The 18,659-nt window shown below is 45.0% G+C and overlaps 1 protein-coding gene and 1 pseudogene across 1 annotated transcript; both read right to left on the bottom strand.

The window, feature by feature from the left end:
- Nucleotides 1-7,276: 7,276 nt before the first annotated feature.
- On the bottom strand, nt 7,277-8,629 carry LOC128102932 (actin-related protein 2/3 complex subunit 1B-like; annotated as a pseudogene).
- Nucleotides 8,630-15,423: 6,794 nt separating this feature from the next.
- Nucleotides 15,424-16,821, bottom strand: LOC128102372 (lysine-specific demethylase 4D-like). Its single transcript, XM_052726084.1, has one exon. The coding sequence runs from the start codon at nt 16,819-16,821 to the stop codon at nt 15,424-15,426; it is 1,398 nt and encodes a 465-aa protein (XP_052582044.1).
- Nucleotides 16,822-18,659: the final 1,838 nt, after the last annotated feature.

The raw sequence follows: 18,659 nt of genomic DNA, 5'->3' as shown, positions 1-18,659 counted from the left end.
TTTTATTTACTGTCTCAATTTCATTTTTCAGATCTTGGAATGTTTCTTTCATCTGTTTAATTACTTTTTCTTGGCTTTCTTTGATTTCTTCCAATTTTTTGTTTGTATTTCTTCCATTTCTTTATGGGAATTTTTTATTTCCTCTTTAAGGGAGTTTTTCATTTCCTATTTAAGGGAATTTTTTATTTCCTCTTTAAGGGAATTTTTTATTTCTTCTTTAAGGGCCTCTATCATCTTCTTTAAGTTATTTTTAGGATTGATTTCTTCTGTTTCTTCTGCCTTGGTATGTTCAGGTCTTGCAGGTGTAGAATCACTAGGTTCTGATGTTGTCATATAGGTCTTTATGTTGTTGCCTGTATTTTTGCACTGGCGTCTACTCATCTCTTCCTCTGCTTGGTGCAGGCAGTGTCTGTGTCTGAAAGTGCCTCTCTTGTTCTAATTTTTAGTCTTGGTTCACTAGGAGTTCTTGGTTAAATTGGTGCTGTTGGGCTCTGTTTCTTTGGGAGCAGCTTAGTCAAATCAGTGTTAGGGGTTCAGTCTCTGGGAGCAGTTGTTCCCAGTTGGTGTAGGGTGTGCTTATGGTTTTTAGTGGTTGTTAGGTTCATAGGGGTTAGTTTTTTTTTTTTTTTTTTTTTTTTTTTTTTTTTTGGTGGGGGAGCAGGGAAAGGTAGCTGTCTGGTCCCTGGGACTCTGATGGGTAGGGCCTATGTAGTGGGTAGCCATTCCAGCTTTGATCTGGAAGTTCCAACCCCCATTGAGACTTCCGCAACTGTCACGCCTACAAGGCAGGGCCAAGGGAGGCGCCTGGGGACCCGAGATCTGGATCAGCTGGCGCTCTCTCGGTTGCGGGACCCTGGACGGTGGAGGTGGGCCAAGCAGAGCTCCAGAGAACACCGCTGGACTGCGGATACACCTTCCCCAGACCCCGCGACCTACCTATCCCTTAATTTGTAAGTTATGCCATTAAATAAATCTCCTTTTAACTACGTGGAGTGGCCTTAATAATTTCACCAATATCTGGCGCTCACGTGGGGCAAATTCCAAAGGCCTGGGTGGCTCCCACCCTCAGCCTCCTCTCCGGCTAGCGGGTACCTAAACCCGCCTGCAAAGTTCCATATAACCAGGGAACGCCTACACGGTTCCATTCCCTAAAGAGGGAGCAGCTTGTCCGGTCTCAGCTCCCTAGCTTAGCCCCAGACCAGCGAAAGAGGCACTCTCCGGCTTCCTGAGTGCCGGCGCTGGCTCCGGCTCCCGCCATCTCGACTCCAGCGAGCAGCAGTCAGCCAAGATCACCAGCAGGCCCTGCTTTGGAGCTGTACCAACGCCACCTGCTGGCTGCAAAGTGCTACTACACCCCCCAAAACCACAAAAGGTAAGTAAAAGTACCTGATAATTTTACACCTTAAAATTGACTAACAAATTTTGAGTAATTCTTGTAATATGGCTGGCAACATTACCTCACAAGAATTTGAAAACCTTTTTGCCTGTATGATGAATGACATCTTCCTGGAAATATTCGACCTTCCTAAGGCATATCTGGCCTGTACCATCTTGACATTCATTGTAATAATCCACACAGTGTTCAAACACTGGTTTAATAACAAGAACAAAGATGAGTCATTATTGGGACTGATACAGGCTTTAAGCGAGAGCAATGAAGGCTTACAGAAAAAGATTCTATCTCTGGAATCTGCTTTAATGGATAACAATGAGACCTTACAGAAAAAGATTCTCTCTCTGGAATCTGCTAACCAGGATTTACAGGCTTTCAAAACTAACAATGAAGGCTTACAGAAAAAGATTCTATCTCTGGAATCTGCTTTAACGGATAGCAATGAGACCTTAGAGAAAAAGATTCTTTCTCTGGAATCTGCCGATCAGGATTTACAAAACAGGCTTGTACCAAAAATTGATCTTATTGATAATAAATGTGAATATTTAATGGACAGAACACTAACTCTCCAGACACTATATAAGGAAGAAAGATTATCATTAATTGATAAGATAAGGTTCATGGAATCATGTGTTTCTGAGGAACATAAAAACTTCTATGATTCCATGAGAAATCTGGAGTCCCTTGCCAGAGAGGAGGTTCACTCCATAGAACAGACTCTAGGTGCTCGTTTGCAGGCCTTAGAAGAAACTCTCAATAAACATGACGAGGGACCTAATAAGCGGGCAAGACCATACAGGTTGTAACATCTCCAAATGACTCTCATACAATGGCTTATCCTGTTATCATCCATGAGAAGCCAGCAGATGACACACATCCCGAGCCATATAATACATATACATTACAACCAATTTCAACAAGGGACTTTAAAAATATAAAGGAAGCAGTAGTTACATATGGGATACACTCCACATACGTAAAACAGATGTTAAATTCGTGGTCTACCTCACATAGACTTGCTGTGGGATGTTCTGTATGGCAAATGTGTTGCTGATTAGTCATTAAATAAAACACTGATTGGCCATTGGCTAGGCAGGAAGTGTAGGCGGGACAAGGAGGAGAATAAAGCTGGGAAGTGGAAGGCTGAGTCAGAGAGACACTGCCAGCTGCCACGATGAGAAACAGCATGTGAAGATGCCGGTAAGCCACGAGCCACGTGGCAAGGTATAGATTAATAGAAATGGGTTAATTTAAGCTGTAAGAACAGTTAGCAAGAAGCCTGCCACGGCCATACAGTTTGTAAGCAAAATAAGTCTCTGTGTTTACTTGGTCGGGTTTGAAAGGCTGTGGGACTGGCAGGTGACAGAGATTTGTCCTGACTGTGGGCCAGGCAGGAAAACTCCAGCTACATAGACTCATTCCAGATGACTGGCATCAGTTAATTTCAGCTGTTCTAGAATATAGTCAGCAGTTACAGTGGAAAAGCTGGTTGAGAGAAGAGGCAAGAAATTTAGAACAACAAGGTAAACTCAGAGGTTTTGAGATCTCCCAAGATCAAATACTTGGTGAGGGATGTTTCGCTGACAGAAATGTACAAGCCAATTATGATGAGCATACAATATTGCTATGCCATACAGCAGCTCTAAATGCTTGGGAAAAAATTCCAGAACCTGGAAAACCAACTGAAGTATACACAAAGATATTTCATGGACTGCACGAACCCTTCACTGATTTTTTACAAAGGCTGAACACAGCTATAACAAAAGCTGTATCAGATAAAGAATTAAGAAAAGTATTAACTGAGTCCTTGGTGTTCGACAATGCTAACGCAGAATGCGAAAGAATACTTACACCATTAAAGATCAGATCAGCTCCTTTGGAAGAATGGATTCAGTATACTAATGGTGTTGAGTCTCTTAACTACAGTAATGAGGCTTGGATAGGAGAGACAAATCCCAGAGGTGAAAGAAGGCCCTGTGGTACCAAATGTTTTATACAAAGAAATGAAATTTGGCAAATGGATGTGTTTCATTTTGCAGAATTTGAAAGATTAAAGTATGTACACCATACCATTGACACCTATTCAGGATTTCAGTGGGCAACTCCTATGAGTTCTGAAAAGGCTGATTCTGTGATTACACACCTAATAGAAGTTATGGCCATCATGGGAATACCTGTACAAATTAAGACAGACTATGCCCCAGCATATGTCTCCAATAAAATGAGACAGTTCTTTGCTTATTACAATATAAAGCATGTTACAGGTATACCACACAATCCCACAGGCCAAGCAGTCATAGAAAGATCCAATCTAACTTTAAAGGATATGCTAAATAAACAGCAGCAGGTAACAATGACTCCTAGAAATAGATTGCATAGTGCTTTATTAACCTTGAATCTTCTCAATGCTGATGAGAAAGGAACAACAGCTGCAGAGAGATACTGCACAACAGAAAAAACTCTTGAGCTAAATCAACCTGTTTATTTCAAAGATGTGCTGACCTCAGAATGGAAACCTGGATATGTCCTACGTTGGGGAAGGGGTTTTGCTTTTGTTTCTGCAGGAGAAAAAAAACTATGGATACCAACAAAATTAATAAAAATTCGATTCAAACAGGAGAAACCCCTTGAGGAGAAGTAAAAGCTCATCCTCCAATGTGACATCTCTACAAGTTGTAAGAAAAATTTAACAATCAAAGGTTGGGGTAGGGTTCTGTTTTTGTCTTTCCAGGATAGTGGAAATACCCACCTTCCAAAAATCATAAGGCCTTGGATATCCGGATGTTTACAGCAGAAAGAAAGAATCTATTGGTACCATTCTATACAGGGTAAAATCTCACTGCCTAACATCGATATCTCTATCAATCTAGAAAAGTTGTGGTTCCAATTCAATTATAAGTCAAGCTGGCTTTGGAGATGGAATTGGCTCACTCCTTCTCTAAACCCAAGCACATTGCTAAAAGAAAAGTTTGAGAGATTCTTCAGTCCCATATCAGAAGAGCCCTCTGGTGTGGGACAGAAGGAAACCAATAAAAAGGGACCATTGTCTTCTAGATTCTAATTCTCCCCATGCTTACTCTTGATTTCTCAGAATCCTTTCTTACATGCTATGTCCTCTTTAAATCCAAATCTTCCATTTTGATAACAAATAAGTTTTTCTAATAGCAATCTCAGAAGTCTCCAGAAGGAAGATGGGGCCCCAACAACTCTACCCAATCCAGAATGATGCCGTGGTAATCATCATCATACTACACTTCTTACCAGAATTTCAGACAATCTTACCCATTACTCTAAGACTTGCTGCAGAACCTACAGTTAGTCTAACTGAGATTTAACTATCTGAGCTTTCTCACAGTACCCAACAGAGATAACATCACCCCCTAAACAGCAGGAAGCAATTCTAAGAAAATGACGCCCCTTCTTCCTTAGGTTTCATAATTCTCAGGGTTATGGATGATGGTTATAGGGTTGGGGGTGGAAGGAAATATTAAACTCAGTATTCTAAAAAAAAAAATGAAAAGAAGAAATGGAATGGATAGGTATAAGATATTATGGTAGATTATTGTATATACTAGTAAATAAATTTAGTAAAATAGCAGCCTTAGATAATTTGTACTGTAATTTGCACTGTTATGGATTCTTATATGTTGATACAAATGTAAACTATTTTTATATTCCTGTTTAAGATAATTTGTATATTGATACAAATACAGAACTATATTTGTTATAATGTACATATATTTCTACTCTTATTTGAAATATTTGTATATTGATACAAATGTAAATTTATATCTGTCATACTTTATGTAGGTTCTACTTCTGTTTAGGATATTCGGTATATTGATATGTATTTAAGATTATTGTCATATTGCATATCACACTACATACTCCTACCTCTGTTATAAATATCGATATATATTTAAGATTATTGTCATATTGCATATTTCACTATACAATCCTACCTCTGTTATAAATATCTTGTGTATTGTCACAATTTTGAAGTCATCGTTCTTTACCATACACTTGCTTATAGACTGTTTACCTTGTTTACGTGAAGCCTTAGTCCTTAGGTTATTTCGGTAGATAAGACTTATAGATTTATAGTCACCTATGCTTGTCATCTCTATAGTTACGTTAGTTAGGTTATCCAGATTTACAGATACATAGGTCAGATGGACAGGTAATCTTCAAACACTTCATAGACCTAGAGAATATGGCATTTAAATAACTTAGAATTCTGTTGATGTGAGACATAATTGCTCCTGGCTGCACCAATTTGATCCCGAGAGAATGTTGGGCTTCTAAGACATTTCCATTTGGAAGTTTGTCTTCTTGGCACAAAATGACCTACTGGGCAAAGAACTGCCCTTGCCTCAATGGCTGACAGTACAAATGCAATGCTATCCTTTCTGGACAAGCGGGACACAAGGAAAGCGACCACTGTACTCTGCCAAGACAGGGTAAGATGGTCTTTCAGAATTCCTGCTTCTGAAAATGGTCTGTCAGATACTTTAGGCCTGTAGCCAATTTGAATGCACCAACAATGCTGAGAAACATTAGGTGACTGTCCAGGCTGCCAGCTGTCTTGGTCTACTCTCGCAAGATTCCCGAAAGTTGCTTGCATCCATCTACCATTTCTCAGGTACCATTATATTCCTTCTCAGGTCTTTGATGGGATTGAAGACTAGCAGTTATAGTTACAACTTAGTAGATAGAACATATTAAGTATTAGATTCAGGTTCTTTAGGATAGGACACCTTTTGGAATGATCTTTGTAACATGCCATTTACCTATGCTCTATACTTCTCTGGATTTTAGTATGTGTTTCTTGCTTGATATTGTTTGCATTGGTTGTAGTTCCATCTTATCTAGGTCATTATCCCTCATTACTCCTGGACAATATTTGACAACCATTCCTTTGTATATAGTCTTGTATTAGGTTAGAACTTTCTTATTTAGACAAAAAGGGGGAGATGTAGTGGGTAGCCATTCCAGCTTTGATCTGGAAGTTCCAACCCCCATTGAGACTTCCGCAACTGTCACGCCTACAAGGCGGGGCCAAGGGAGGCGCCTGGGGACCCGAGATCTGGATTGGCTGGCGGGTGCTCTCTCTGTTGCGGGACCCTGGATAGTGGAGGTGGACCGAGCAGAGCTCCAGAGAACACCACTGGACTGTGATACACCTTCCCCAGACTCCGCGACCTACCTATCCCTTAATTTGTAAGTTATGCCATTAAATAAATCTCCCTTTAACTACGTAGAGTGGCCTTAATAATTTCACCAATAGCCTAGGGGCTAGAGACCTGATCTGTTGGTCTGGAGATGGGAGCTTACCTGTTTTCAGTCAGTGAAGTGTATACTTACGAATCTGGTGATCTGGTTAGGTGGCTGGGAGGCACCTTCTTTTGTATTCTCAGGTCACGTTTTGTTCATTCATCAGCTCCTCAGCTGATCTTGTTTTCTCAGACTGCAAACTGTAGGATTCTGAATCCTCTCCCGGATGGATTTCAGCTGAGCAGGGTAGTCTTACCAATACCTACGAGTTGTTGGGTTTCACAGGATCAGCACCTGGGCCCTGGGTTGGCCTCAGACAGAGTGTTCAGATCTGTTCTGGTCTCATCCCACGGAGACAGCTCTTCCCCAGGTGTTGGGATTAAAGGCGTCCCTGTTCCAAGCTCTTAATGAAGAGCTTGTTTTCACTAACTCCTCTGCGGGTAATAGCTCAGTTTCTGGTCTTTATTACAACTGCGTCTGGGCCTCTGGCCGCTCCCTCAGCCTGCCTGCCTCTGTGGCCCGCCGCCGCCTCTGCCTGCCTCGAATTTTCTTTTCTTTTCTTTTTTTATTTTTTCTCCGCAGATGGCATTTATTACCCCATATTCTGAAGCGATTCATGACCAGCATTGTGCTTGGGGGCTTTTTCTTCTGTTCTTTCTTTTTTAAGCAGTAAATGAAAGCATTTCTTTAAAAGGCACATATTCCTTAAATAGGTGGGAAAGTTCCCACCTGTCTCCTCCCTTCTTGGGGAGCAGCCCCGTACTGGCACCCTAGAAGCATTCAGCAAAGCAGCCCTTGGCCTCCCCAGCGCTTTTCCCTCTTTCCCAGCATCTGGGATGAGGGTGGTACGCCACAGCTCATTTGATCTTCAGGTCCTTCAAGGCTGACTCCAAGCTCTTCACATCCCAGATGCTTATGCCACCATCCATGCCTGTAGTGCAGAACTGCGAGCACTTGGCCTTGCCCCCGCTGAGCACTGAGATTTGACTGACACTGTTCTTGTGCAGTGAGTCTAGGCCGGCGCCCGTGGCTGCACCACCCTCAGAGCTGGCCTTCTTGTCGAGGTTCTGGAAGCGTTCTCGGGCTGTCAGGCCACGCTGGGAGCTCTGCTTGGGCACATCCAGCCGACCACCAAAGCTCAATGTCCCCACAGAACTGTCATAGGTAAACAGCACCGGGAAGCAGTCGTGGCCCGTTGCCACTAGACTATTTTCTGTGATGAAGGTGATATCCAGGAGTGGCAAGGTTTCAGAGGCCAGGGTAGCGACGGCCATCTTCTTGTCAGCGTCCACCAGGCACACTGTGCTGTCGTGGCTGACCCAAGCCACTCGGCTCCCACTGGCTGAGAAGCAAACTCCATGCACTCAGCCACAACTGCTGCTCGACTGGAACATCAACTCCCCAAAGGGCATCTTCGAGCCCCACGGTGTAGGGGCTGGCCGCAGAGAGGATCCTGCACTTGAAGTCACAGGAGCCTGCAGCCAGGAGCACGTTGTTGGGGTGCAGGTCGAGGCTGAGGACAGTGGAGCGGATGGGCTTTTTGATGTGCTTACACACCCACCAGTCATTCTCCTGTTCAAAATAACAGATGGAGATGACACAGGAGGCACTGCCCAGGGCGAACTTGTTCTCATTGGGGGCCCAGCGCACACAGCAGGCAGCTCGATTGATCCGCAGGATGACCAGTGTAGGCTTCCACGTGCGGCCCTTCAGCGTCCACACACACGCATTGCGGTCTATGCCTCAGGTCACAATGCGGTTACTCTCAGGGGCCCAGTCGATGCCTGTCACCTGCACGCTGTGCTCCTTAAGCTCGTGAACCTTGTTCCACGTGGCTCCACTCATCTCATAGATGTGCAGCTCGTGGTTGTTGGGACAGATGGCGATCTGTGTACGGTCCTTGTTCCAGGCATAGCAGCTGATGGGCTCCACAAGGAAGCTGTGGTAGGCCATGGTCACTTGTCTCCTCTGGGGGCCCCGGCCGTGGACTCTCGAATTTTCTTTTTCCTTAAACTGTTTTACAATTTCTGTTGACTTCATGATATCTGGATTCATTAAAATAATTTCCGGTATTCCATTTACTGTTGTCTTGCTTCTGATTGTTTCAAAACAAAATGGGTAATGGTTGGTTTTGAGTTGTGGGAGGAAATCCACCAGAAAAGACGGCTGGGATGTGGGATGAAGGCAACAGAAAGTCTTTATTGGCCAGCCGGCAACTACACTGGGTGATCAGGATCCCAGTATAGTCAGGAGCCTTTCTCAGGGTCAGCTTTTAAGCTCAAGGACAGTGTTCTGGGTAGACAGTTAACAAGAGCAGTTAGCCGAGCATAACTACAGAAACCAAAATGCAAGGTTAGTGTATTTAGAGCCTGTCCCAGAACTATGGACTGTGGCAGATTAGGTCTTTGTCTTCATTTGGATAGGTGGTGCTGTCTACACCCTGACTGGTGCTTCCATCATGGAGTCAGTTGTGCTAAGGTCTGGGGGCCTGTCATATCCCCCACTGGATTTAGTGAATGAGAGTCAAGTCATGGACTCACTGTGCTCTGAAGAGGTGTAGTTGGTCCTAAGCACCATTTATTGTGCTAAACTATTGAATAATTCTCCATATAGTTTAGGAGGCAGGGCTCCGACCTTGATCCACTCCATATGAGGATTAGAGGCCCAGTTGGTGCTAATAGCTGAGAGGTTAGCCAGGAACAAGAGAGCCGAGACTGCTATCAATGATCTGATTTAACTCTTTGTCTCCTTTTCTCTTTGAGGTTTTTATTTCCCCAACAATTTACAGGTGTTGTCTAAGTATTGCTGATCAATTAGCAGAGAAACAATAGGTTTCTCCCACAGCCACACATAGTCCCCTTACCTCAGAGGCAGTGAGTCTAAGCCTCTCCAATGATGTCGGAGCACTTTGGCAAGGGAATCTAACTGTTGTTTTAATACAGACGCAGAAACTTCTAATACCTCTAGGTCCGGATCAACCTGTCTACTCAGTTTGGAAAGCATCAGCAGAGGGCACACTTAGTCAAACCTTGTGTCTGCCATGCAAGTGGTCTCAGAGGCCTGGTAATATTGCCATTGTCCAGATGAGTTAATGTACCAAGCAGATCAGCAGACACCTGCTCATAAGGGGAAATGCCTAGATTAAGGGTGTTGGATATTAGACAAGTTTCAGCCCCTTGAAGTTCTCTAACCTTAATTTGGGCTGTCCCCAGTGACAGTGAGATTTGTCAGTCAAAGTGGTGACCTTCGGGTTCATTCTCATCCCTAGGTAGTACGGGAGCCTGGGAGTCTGAGCATCCCCAGCCATCCTGGCCAGTGGTTTCTAGAGAACACATTATTTTGCTGCAATGCTACAATATCTTCAGGAAGGTTTATGCTCAAAGCCTGAAGAAAAGATAGAAAAATGTAGTCATTTTTGAATGATTCAACTCAATGGGAATACTGAGATGAAATTAAGCCATACAAATTTGGGCTGGCAATGTTAATATCAGAATTCAAAGCCAAATCAAAATACACGTCAATTTGAAACAGACATTTGAACCCCAGGTGTGAAAAGCATACTTTAGAATAATTGAATTTTAGCTGGGCGTGGTGGCACACACCCTTAATCCCAGCACTCCACAGGCAGAGGCAGGCTGATCTCTGTGAGGACTAGGCCAAACTGATCTACAGAGAGAATTCCAGCACAGAGAAACCCGGTCTTGATCAGGAGTTTAAAGTCTTTCTTGGTTCCATATCGAACTCACCTTCTGCATCGTTACATGAGAAATGTCTAGTCATTCAACTTGAGGAACTAGGTGAATTGATATCTAGGTAAAATTAAAAACAAAAACCAAACATAAAGGAGTAAAATGAAAGAGTCACGACAGAACCCTCACAGAAACAGGGCAAGCAGGGAGAGGAAAACCCTTCCTTAGGAAAGATCTTAGAAGTGAAAGTCACAGTTAGGGCAAGAGCATGTACAGACATCAAATTCCGGACAGCTACAATGTATAAACATCTCTATAGCTTCAGGGCAGACATAGGAACCACTAATAATTCTCCAGAAGTACAGCTATCCAAAATTGACCTAGTAGAGAAACCAAGTGGTCTACTCATATGAATTACTTTGTCTTTTTTGTTTTGTTTGTTCGGTTGGTTGGTTATTTTTATTTTTTTTGCTTTTTTTTTTTTTTTACACAGGGTGTTTCTGTGTGAACACCTGCCCTGGCTGTCCTGCAAATCACTGTTTGGACCAGGTTGACCTCGAACTCACAGAGATCCTCCTGCCTTCCAAGTGTTGGGATTAAAGGTGTGTGCCACCAAACCCTGCTGGCATTGCCATTCTTAATGTTATCCTTCATGTGTTTCATTGAGGCCAAATCTGTACTCAATACCAAATTCTATGACATTTAAAATGTTTGTACTTTAATACTGATGAAAGGTTCAGGATGTTGTATGACTATGAAATGACATTTTTTCCCCCTGATTTTTCAAGATCAGGTTTATCAGTGTAGCCCCGGAATTCCTAGAACTCATGGTGTCCTTGAAATCAGAGATGTGCCTGCATCTGCCTCCCAATTCTGGGACTAAAGGCATGAGCCAAAACCAGTGTGGCTACACTACCACCTCAGATCAGGGTATAGACAAGACAATGAGCAATGTCCTCAAATCTTGCCTAAGTATACAATGATAATTATTTGACCAGAATCCACCACAAAACAAAAATGAATACGTCTTTTTGCCAGGTGGTTGTGACTCACCCCTTTAGTCTAGTGAGTACTAGGCCAGCCTGGTCTACAAAGTCAGTTCCAGAACAGCCAGGAACTGTTCATAGAACTACTAAGAACATTTTAGGGCTGGGAAGTGGTGGATTCTGCTTTTAATCCCAGCAGTCAGGAGGCAGAGGTGGGTGGATCTCTGTGAATTCAAGTACACCATGGTCTTCTGGGTGAGTTCCAGGACTTCCTGGGCTACAGAGATAAATCTGGCCTGGAAAAATCAGGAGAAAAAAATGTTATTTCATAGCCATACAACATCCTGAAACTTTCATCAGTTTAGAAGTACAAACATTTTAAATGTCCTAGAACTGGTATTGAGCACAGATTTGGCCTCGATGAAACACATGAAGGATAACATTAAGAATGACAGAGCCAGCAGGGTTTGGTGGCACACACCTTTAATCCCAACACTTGGAAGGCAGAGAGTGAGGCAGGAGGATCCCTGTGAGTTCGAGACCAGCCTGATCTAAAAAATGAGTGTCCACAAAAAAAAAAAAAAAAAAAAAAAAAAAAAAAAAGCCGGGCGGTGGTGGCGCACGCCTTTAATCCCAGCACTCGGGAGGCAGAGCCAGGTGGATCTCTGTGAGTTCGAGGCCAGCCTGGACAACCAAGTGAGTTCCAGGAAAGGCGCAAAGCTACACAGGGAAACCCTGTCTCGAAAAACCAAAAAAAAAAAAAAAAAAAAGAGTTTCCAAACACCTGTGTGGTTGGAAAAAGAAAACACCTCAAGAAGTAAAGGAGACAAAGAGTTAAATCAGATCATTGATAGCAGTCTCTGCTCTCTTGTTCCTGGCTAACCTCTCAGCTATTGGCATCAACTGGGCCTCTGATCCTCATTTTGAGTGGATCAATGTCGGAATCCTGCATCCTAAACTATGTGGAGAATTATTCAATAGTTTAGCACAATGAATGGTGCTTAGGACCAACTACAACTCTTCAGAGCACAGTGAGTGCATGACTTGACTCATTCACTAAATCCAGTGGGGAATATGACAGGCCCCCAGACCTTAGCACAACTGACTCCATGATGGAAGTACCAGTCAGGGTGTAGACAGCACCACCTATCCAAATGAAGACAAAGACCTAATCCACCACAGTCCATAGTTCTGGGACAGGCTCTAAATACACTAACCTTGCATTTTGGTTTCTGTAGTTATGCTCGGCTAACTGCTCTTGTTTTAAGGCTTTTTTTTTTTTTTTGTGATTTTTAGGACGCAGTTTCTCTCTGTTATTTTGGTGCCTCTCCTGGATCTCGCTCTGTAGACCAGGCTGGCCTCGAACTCACAGAGTTCCTCCTGGGTCTGCCTCCCAAGCACTGGCAATAAAGGCGTGAGCCACCACTGCCCGGCATGACTTTTCTTTTACCTTAAACTCTTTTACACTTTCTGCTGACTTCATGATATCTAGATTAATTAAAATAATTTCCGGTATTCCATTTACTGTTGTCTTGCTTCTGATTGTTTCAAAACAAAAAGGGGAATGGTTGGTTTTGAGTTGTGGGAGGAAATCCACCAGAAAAGACAGCTGGGACGTGGGATTAAGGCAAGAGAAAGACTTTATTGGAGAGCCTGCTGCTACACTGGGTGTTCAGTATCCCAGGATAGTCAGCAGCCTTTCTCAGGGTCAGCTTTTAAGCTCAAAGACTGTGTTCTGGGTTGACAAACTTCAGTTAACAAGAGCAGTTAGCTGAGCATAACTGCAGAAACCAAAATGCAAGGTTAGTGTATTTAGAGCCTGTCCCAAACTATGGACTGTGGTGGATTAGGTCTTTGTCTTCATTTGGATAGGTGGTGCTGTCTACACCCTGACTGGTACTTCCATCAGGGAGTCAGTTGTGCTAAGGTCTGGAGGCCTGTCATATCCCCCACTGGATTTAGTGAATGAGTCGAGTCATGGACTCACTGTGCTCTGAAGAGGTGTAGTTGGTCCTAAGCACCATTCATTGTGCTAAACTAGTGTATAATTCTCCACATAGTTTAGGATTCAGGGCTCCGACCTTGATCTACCAAAAATGAGGATCAGAGGCCCAGTTGGTGCTAATAGCTGAGAGGTTAGCCAGGAACAAGAGAGCAGAGACTGCTATCAATGATCTGATTTAACTCTTTGTCTCCTTTATTCTTGAGGTGTTTTTTTTTTTTTTTTTCCAACCACACAGGTGTTTGGAAACTCATTTTTTAGACCAGGCTGGCCTCAAACTCACAGAGATCCTCCTGCCTCACTCTCTGCCTTCCAAGTGTTGGGATTAAAGGTGTGTGCCACCAAACCCTGCTGGCTCTGTCATTCTTAATGTTATCCTTCATGTGTTTCATTGAGGCCAAATCTGTTTTCAATACCAGTTCTAGGACATTTAAAATGTTTGCACTTCAATACTGATGAAAGTTTCAGGATGTTGTATGGCTATGAAATGACATTTTTCCACCCTGATTTTTCTAGACCAGGTTTATCTGTGTAGCCCAGGAAGTCCTGGAACTCACCCTGTAGACCATGGTGGCCTTGCATTCACAGAGATCCGCCCACCTCTGCCTCCTGACTTCTAGGATTAAAGGCAGAATCCACCACTTCCCAGCCCTAAAATGTTCTTAGTGGTTCTATGAACACTTCCTGGCTGTTCTGGAACTCACTTTGGGACCAGGCTGGCCTAGTACTCACTAGACTAAAGGGGTGAGCCACAACCACCTGGCAAAAAGACATATTCATTTTTGTTTTGTGGTCGATTGTGGTTAAATAATTATCATTGTATAGTTAGCCAAGATTTGAGGACATTGCTCATTTTCCTGTCTATTCCCTGATCTGATTTGGAAGTGTAGCCACAAAACAAAGCTGTGTTCAGCAAGACCACAGACCTGTCAGTCTCTCTGTTGTGAGGCTGTTATGTGTTCTTAGTTAGCTTTGAGGGGGCATGGGTGTGGTGAGGGGACAGGGAAGAAGTGTATATGGCATCCAGTCTAAGGCAGAATTCCTGTCCTGGGGAGACATAAACCTCTACCCTACTTTATTGCACCCCAAACACAAACCAAAGTATCCACCACACTTCAGTCGGGAGAATTATTACTATCTTTATTGGGCCTGCTTACAGAGCATGGGTGAGGGGTCACTGACAGGAAAGAGCCATTTCCCCCCAGCATGGACAACAGATAACTCATAGCCAGTGTATGGAGTCCCCACCAGGGCTGTGATCGGTCCACACTGTAGCCTCTGTAGCACCACCTGAGACCAGGAGACAATTAGGGCAGAAGAACAAGGAAATGCTGAGGAAATACAGGAGGGATCAGCCTACACCTGTCTCTCCCGCCTCCCTGCTTCTGGACCAGAAAGTCAGTCAGGGCACTCATGGGCATGTGCAGGTCCTTCCAGATGTGCCGATGCAGATGACGGCCATGGTGCTCTGAAGACTGTACCATGTGAGTAGGTCGCAGGTGCATGCATGTTCGGAACCATGCTGAGTGCCCCAAGACCTGCCTTCTCTCCCTGTGGCATCCTCCCAGTGGGAGGTTCAAGTCGATGGTCTCATGAAGACTCAGTTGTCAGAGCAGGAGGAAGGATGGGGCATCCTCAGAACTGTGCCATTTCCTTTCATGGAGTTTTCCCCTGACCCAGAATTGGTGTGGCAGGATGTTCTAAGGTGTTCCATGGACTTGTGGTTTTCCAGCCTAGAAGCTGCAAGGATGTCTGCAGGCTGCTTCCCATCACAGCAGGTAGGTGTGGCCTACCTCCACAACCACATGAAGAAGACTCCATCCAGGAGTCCCATTGTCCGGAACCTATCTAAACTACAAAAGCCCCGTCCTTGACACCACAGTCAAATGGAGCATCCATTCTCTTCACGCAGTTGCAGGACACACTGCAGATCCGTCCTTTGCATCAATTCTGAGGGAGAGACCATGTGCAAATTAAAAGGTGACTTGAATCCAGGACCCAAAATACAGTTTCAGTTGTCCGCATATCAGACAGCCGTTGATTCAGATGACTAGGAATGTCCCCTGGTGGCCAAAAGGTCTAAGGGGCAGGAGGTGAACCTGTGTCTGTTGAGTTCAAGTCCATCTTCTTGAGTGGCAGGGAGATTTGGGGGCTCCTATCCAAGATTCCGTAGTCCTGCGAATGTCGTGAAAGGTCCAGGGCTTTGGCATCAGCAGTATCCATGAAGATCGGGGAGGCCCCCGAAGCTTGCTTGGAGAATCTTCTCTGCGGCACAGTGAATTGAGGAGCCCAAAGCTTGGATGTTGAACGGCGCTGGGACTCGGAGCCCACCTTAGTGTAAGGGCAGCTGTTGAGGGCTCTGCTTACCACACACCTGAGGGGTCCCGCGCAGGGATGCCTCTGAGTCCGAGTAAATGTCTCCTGACTGGGGTGCGAGGGGACCTCTGGGTAGTCCACAGTTCCACGTCCCTCGTGTTTCCACAGCTCATGTCGCTCAGGCTGCAGGATCCGAACAAAGGCGTCCATGGAGAAGCTCACCCTGGCCTCCCCACAGCTACACTGAGAAGCCACCTTGCCATAGTCGATCCACCTCGGGGTCGCAAAATTGATGGCCTCTGCACAGTTGAAGCCATGGTTGAAGCCAGCGTGGTAGCCATAGGGAAAGGTGACCATGAACTCCCCAGCCTCCTGCGTCATGCGGCCAAAGGGGATACCATTCTCCTTGAGCACAGTGGGTGAGATGAGTGCCACCTTGTGCCTCAGGAAGGCCTGGCAGCCCTGGGAACTGCCCGGGAACAGCTGCCTGGCCAGGTGCTCCAGGCGTCGGCCATGCTCGGGGGGCACCGCATACCACGTCTTGGGCTGCCCAAAGTGCAGGTAGTTGATGCTGTACAGGTCCATGTCCTCCGTGTGCCACGCGAAGGTGGTCTTCCACATGCCAAAGTACAGGTAGGGCGTGTTGACACCCTCAATCACAATGCCACATTCCTGCTTCAAGAGGTCCAAAATGCTCCCCAGGTGTGCCACGTTCCAATCCTGAGTGTTCTCATCAAACAGGGAGCCGTTGACATCTGCACCATAAATCGGTGACCCAAAGAATCGACTTTTCCAGTATTTTCTCTCCAAATCTTCAAAATTCAGGTGTGGCGGGGTCTGGTATGTCTTACTGTTGGCCAGGTGACGGTATTGTCCCACCGTCATGGCTTTCTTCTTCTTATGGAATTGAGTGAACACACCTGCCTGGCCAGACACCACTTGCTGCAGGGGACTGGTTATTAAGATGTCACTGACGTCCTCATAGGACTGCCTGGCTCTCCACTCCTTGGGTGGGATGACCTTGGCCAGTCCAGCTCGGTGTGCCCCTTGGGACTCCATGTAGGCGATGTACTTGCTGAAATCAGAAAATTCTCTCATGGTTGGGCGGAAGGTCATGATGGCACTCCCTGGGCTCTGGGGGCCACAGTGCTCAGATGTCATGGCTACTGCTGCTCTGGGACCGAGATAATCAGGGACTCAAGGTTGTTCTTGGATCCAAATTGTCCTCAAGGTTGTCCTGAATACATGGGAAATAAAATGTCTAGTCCTCCAATTCAAGACACTTCATTAATTCAAAATCTAAGGAAAACAATACAAACGAAAAATTAAGATTTCAAATGCAACTGTCAGACGGAAAACCTACCCTCACTAGGGAAGAGCAGAGGAAACCTGACTTCTCTCAGAAGGTAGGTGGAAAACAGGCCTCAGACCTCAGCAAGACGAACTCCATGATGGAGGTACCATTAAGGCTGTAAAACTCAGCACAGGAGCCAGGTGGTGATGGTGCATGCCTTTAATACCAGCACTCGAGAGGCAGAGGCAGGCAGATCTCTGTGAGTTTGAGGCCAGCCTGGTCTACAGAGGGAGATCCAGGACAGGCTCCAAAGCTACAGAAAAACCCTGTCTCAAAACAAACCAAACCAAACCAAAATCCCTCAGCACAGGGACAGCACCACCTGCTAAAACTATAATCAAGGCCTAATCCATCAATGTCCATACTTTTGGGAAGGTCTCGAAATGAACTGACCTTGCTTTTTAGCTTCTGTTAACTGAGGTATGCCAACCCAGAACATGTTTTTTTGTGTTAAAAAGGTCACCCTGAGCCTGGGGCCATGCAACTTGAGATGTTGCCGGTCCCCAGGGTTCCCTTGATCAAATCACTGGGTAACACTTTGGAGGAGTCCCACACCTTCACCCAAAAGGAAACAAACTAGACTCTTCCCCAAAAGATATACAATAGGAAAATCTAATCCAATGGCCATAAAATTTAAAAACTAAAAATCTGGAAATTCTGTGAGAAAGATTCTGGCCTTTAGGAAACAGGGAACACCTAGGGAGTCAGACTTTATACCACCGGGGAGGACCCTGGGAACAATATCAATCATTCCCTGCCAGAAATTGGCGAGGATGCCTCGACCTGCTCAGACCCCCTCGACCACCCATATTACATAAGGATAAGAACTACCTGGACAGTCAACCCCTCAAGTGACAAAACTCTTTGTGACTGGGGATAGCCTGGATTAACGTTGCCCCACAATAATCATACTTAAATGCCGACAGGACTGAACACAAATGAAACAGATAAAGCTGACACCCTAAAGCTGGAAGTTGACCAGCCAATCCTGACGCCCAGGAGAGTGCTTGACGCTTATGGACCTTTGATCCTCGTCATTATCTCAGCAGGACAAGCATCCCAGAGTTGTTGAAGAGAGTTACAGATGACTTACCTTACTCCAACAGCATGGAGACCTGGCTGAAGACAGTGCAGCACCAGGGAAGCTTTCTCCTGTGAGACTTCACTTCCTGTGGTGCTGGAGCCTCAGTTCTGGGTCTTTTATAGCCACAAAGGTGAATACTGTCATCAGTGCTGGCCCACCCACTTTAGTCACGCCTATCACTGGTCACACCCCTCCGTTAGCCCCGCCCAACCTCATTTGAGAGTAAACCACCCCAATTCGAGAAAAGGCAAACCAGAAATACACTAAACAAAGAAAGTTATACAGCACAGCGATATGATATATACCAACTTTCCATAGAACCACTAAGAAGATTTTAGGGCCGGGAAGTGGTGGCTCACGCCTTTAATCCCAGCTCTTGGGAGGCAGAGGTGGGCGGATCTCTGTGAGTTCCAGGCCAGCCTGCTCTACAGAGCAAGATCCAGGACAGGCTCCAAAGCTACAGAGAAACCCTGTCTCAAAAAACCAAAACAGAAAAGTGAACATTTTAAGAACACATGACAGAGTTTCACCACAGAGAGTCACAAGCAGGTCTGGGGTGTT

The sequence above is a fragment of the Peromyscus californicus genome, unplaced genomic scaffold (assembly GCF_007827085.1).
Source record: "Peromyscus californicus insignis strain IS unplaced genomic scaffold, ASM782708v3 Scaffold_11__1_contigs__length_118956290, whole genome shotgun sequence".
NCBI classification, from domain to species: domain Eukaryota; kingdom Metazoa; phylum Chordata; class Mammalia; order Rodentia; family Cricetidae; genus Peromyscus; species Peromyscus californicus.
This window is presented reverse-complemented; position numbering and strand designations above follow the sequence as displayed.